Below are 3,567 nucleotides of genomic sequence, written 5' to 3'. Positions count from 1 at the left end.
CAAGCCGCGTCAATTTATTCCCTGCAGCCCCCCCCCCCCCCTTTTTTTTTTTAGAGTCCTTAAGTCACTGATCTGGAAAAATGTATGAGGATAAAATATTCTGAGCACTTGTTGCTTGCATGCTTGTCCTGAATTACGCACTCAAAAAGCTAAATCCAAAGACAAGCAGACAACAGACATTTTCAGGAGGAGGGTAGTAGAAGTAGTTTCTTTAATAGCTGCAAGAAACCCTATTTGACCTATTCTGAAAATGTGTTATAAATTCATATCAATACACGAGAACCTCCAAGACAACAACCTTTATCTGATTTTATTTTGTAGAATGGAGGCCTAGTATTTACAGAAATCTTTCAATGAGAATCAGTACCTGGGAATGGGCTGAGAAGTTGGGACAACTGGAACAAACTTTGGACAGTTGGCCATCTGCTCTTGCACCTTGGCACATGAAGAAATGTGGGATCTCATCTTTGCGAGAGTTACCTGTGTAGAAAACACGTTATAGGTAAACAATGCAAGAAGAAGTAGGGATTTTTAGTTTAGATATAATTTAAAATGAAAGACTGTCCACTTGTTACCAGCACTAATAGCCAACGTCGGGTCTTTCAGCTCCTATAGGTTACAGTGATGGGTTGACTTAATACTGAAAACAGAATGGTGACAGATGTACAAGTGATGGAGGAAGGACCAGTGAGGATGGGGCTTAGTGTAAAGAAGAGTTCTGCATTGCCCTAACTTGGCACATTCACGAAACCTCATCCAACAATTTTACATACCAAATGCGGCCAGTGTGGGTCTGAACACCAGAGATTTTTATACATCTGCCCGAATGCATCTCTTAGAACTATTTTAATGTTACTTACTGTAATACCCAATTTCCCCAGCAGATGAACGGTGGAATTATATGTGCTAATACTAGGACCGTGACAGCCAGATAGCAGCATTTGCAGAACGAGAGATCAGCAATGGCAGCCTGATGTGTTTCTCAGAAAAGGTTTCCTTTGACCACTTGAATGCTGGGGTGTTAAACCCCCTTCCTGACCAGGCCATTTTTCAGCGCTGTGGTATAGCCACCCGAATGCTTGCATGAAAACAGCCATCGCCTGCTGTTTAAAATGCTGCTGCTTGTGCGTGCACGGGGTGGGAAAGGACGTTTTAAAATGCCCACCCGCATTCAAGAGTGTCCTGTCCAGCCGTTTAATTACAATGGCCGGATGGGAAGTGGTTACAGGTTTCTTTTTTTAATGGGAAAGGAAATGGTCAAAAACAAGGCTGAATCTACACAGAGTCAGACATGACAGAGGTTCTAACCCTTATAACTAGGGATGTACCAAAACCAATGCCAATACTGGGCATGTTCACAAGTACTCGTGAGAATGCCTCGATACTAAATGCTGATACGGCTTTTTAAATTTTTGAACTAAAGTGGCTGCCTGAGGATCTGGGTTTGCATGGGGACCTAGGTAGCCTTCCTGTGAAACGCAGTGCCTGTTTACAGCACCAGAGACCCCCGCATAGCCTACCTGAGATCCTTTGCTGGAGACATCAGGTCGGCACCCCGGAGCAGCACATATAGCTTCATATTATTCAGCACTGCTCTATACTGTATTGCTGGGATTTGAAGTCCTCTATAGCCAATTGCCATTGCTGTATCGTTGGGATTTGTATTCCTCAATAGCTGGTGGTATTCTGCATTGCTGTATAATGTATTGCTGAAATTTGTAGTCCCCTATAGCTGATTGTATTATTCTGCATTGCTGTATAACGTATACTAAGATTTGGAGTCTCTCTACAGCTTGGAGTCAGTGGCAGAACTACCAGGGTTGCAGCTGCAACCGGGCCCTGCACGCTCCACTACCGTCCTAAAATCATTAGTTTGTACTGTTTTAGAAAAACTGTCACATGACAATAATAAAAAAAACAAAACGATATCCTAATAGATATCGGCAAGTACTTGAGGAAAAGTATTGGTACTCGTACTATGGTATCCATGTATGTCTCCATGAAGTGATGTCTTCTACATCAAGACATAAATCTATAATTAATGCACCTGTATTACAGAGTGGGGTGCCTCAGATAACATACCTTCTTACTGCATCCTCTGCAAGGAGCTTTATATGAAGAGAGTTGTTTGTCTACATTGGAAGCTTTTTCCACCTTCTTTGGGTCGAAAGGCATGCGACAAAGCGGACAAAGAGGAGACGACACCTGAAGACATGGCTGCAAACACTCTCCGCAAAACCTTAAAGAGAACCAGACACAGGTCATCAATGATTAGGTTGCCATAAGAAGATATTGTAGAAAGTTGTAACAATGTGGTGGGCCACGGCGCGGGGGCAAAGGTAATCTGGGGAGGGTGAGTTTCAGGTCAAAAAAGGATAAGCATGCTATGTTTAAACACTGCCAATTATAAATCCCATAAGGGTTCAGATCCTCTAATGTTGTGAATGCACAATGGATCCCAACCAGGCAGTGGGAGTAGGGATAAGGTGGGGTGTAGTAGTGGTTGCCTTGTCCTCTCTGATGAGATAAGACAACCTATAGAGCAATCAACTCCAGACCGCTTCCCAAGTTATGGTAAGACCATGCTGTGTGGATCACTGTTGGGCCTGGTTCACACCCCGTGAACGCATGCCAAAGTGTGCGTATACATACGTGCGTGCTTTGTACACATTTGCGGAAATGCGCTTGCCGTGACATTCATTCTTAATGGCACCCCAAAATGTGCATAAATGCGAAAGCAAAAAAAAACACCAAACGCATGGTGCAAAGAATACTACGTGGGCTTTTTTGCCGCTCATATATGAACTCATGGATGGGGGGCTCGCAGCACGCAACTGTGCACAACCGGCTACCCCCGCTCCCGTGATGAGCAGGTGTAAACCGGGCCTTAGGAGATAGACTGAGTCAGGTGAAGTCCTTCCTCGTATCATAAGTCAGAACATGCACATTACAGCACAATGGGCACAGGGGGAAAACTGCAACAAAAAACCCTCTAAAATAATAACAATAATAATAATAATACTAATACATTTCTAAAAAGCAAGATGGAGCCTTGTTATTTTTTGCAATCGTAAGCAAGACATGCACTGTTCAACCGTTTACTAACGCCACAGAAATCTGTACCGGCAGATACATGTACGAATGACGCTAGGCCACCATTACTGTTTTATGGAGTTCTGTGACAGTGTATCTAAACCCAAGAACAAAAATAAAATAGTGCAGCTTATAAGACTTTTTTGTTTATATTTTGACCTGCTAGTAACTCCTGGAGGAGCAGGGTTGCCCTTGGATATGAAGCATTAGGAGTACAGAATACCTCTCTTCCTTCTCATATGTATAATCTAGGGCAGCGATGGCGAACCTTTTTGAGCCCGAGTGCCCAAACTGGATCACTAAACCAACTTAAGGGAGAACTATGACATGAGTGATTTCCACTCACCTCATAGTTCTAAGCCGACCTGTGACAATGAGACTGTCACAGGTCAGCTCAGTAGATCGGGAGGTGAGAGAACACATACCGGGTTCCCTCACCTCTCGATCCTGTCACGGCTCTCTGCCGTGACAGGG

At 43.7% G+C, this 3,567-nt stretch overlaps 1 protein-coding gene across 1 annotated transcript in view; it reads right to left on the bottom strand.

Annotated features, from left to right (window-relative positions):
- Positions 1–3,567, bottom strand: part of RNF166 (ring finger protein 166) — a 10,499-nt gene that overhangs the window by 4,177 nt on the left and 2,755 nt on the right. The window contains exons 2-3 of the mRNA XM_018566444.1: positions 2,083–2,239; positions 368–480 (exon numbers count right to left, since the gene is read on the bottom strand). Of these exons, the coding sequence (XP_018421946.1) occupies positions 368–480; positions 2,083–2,239 (270 nt within the window). The remainder of the gene's footprint in view (positions 1–367; positions 481–2,082; positions 2,240–3,567) is intronic.

Source organism: Nanorana parkeri, unplaced genomic scaffold (genome assembly GCF_000935625.1).
Source record: "Nanorana parkeri isolate BGI_ZX_2015 unplaced genomic scaffold, ASM93562v1 scaffold950, whole genome shotgun sequence".
Lineage (NCBI taxonomy): Eukaryota > Metazoa > Chordata > Amphibia > Anura > Dicroglossidae > Nanorana > Nanorana parkeri.
The sequence above is the reverse complement of the archived record's forward strand: the minus strand, read 5'-3'. Positions and strand labels throughout refer to the sequence as shown.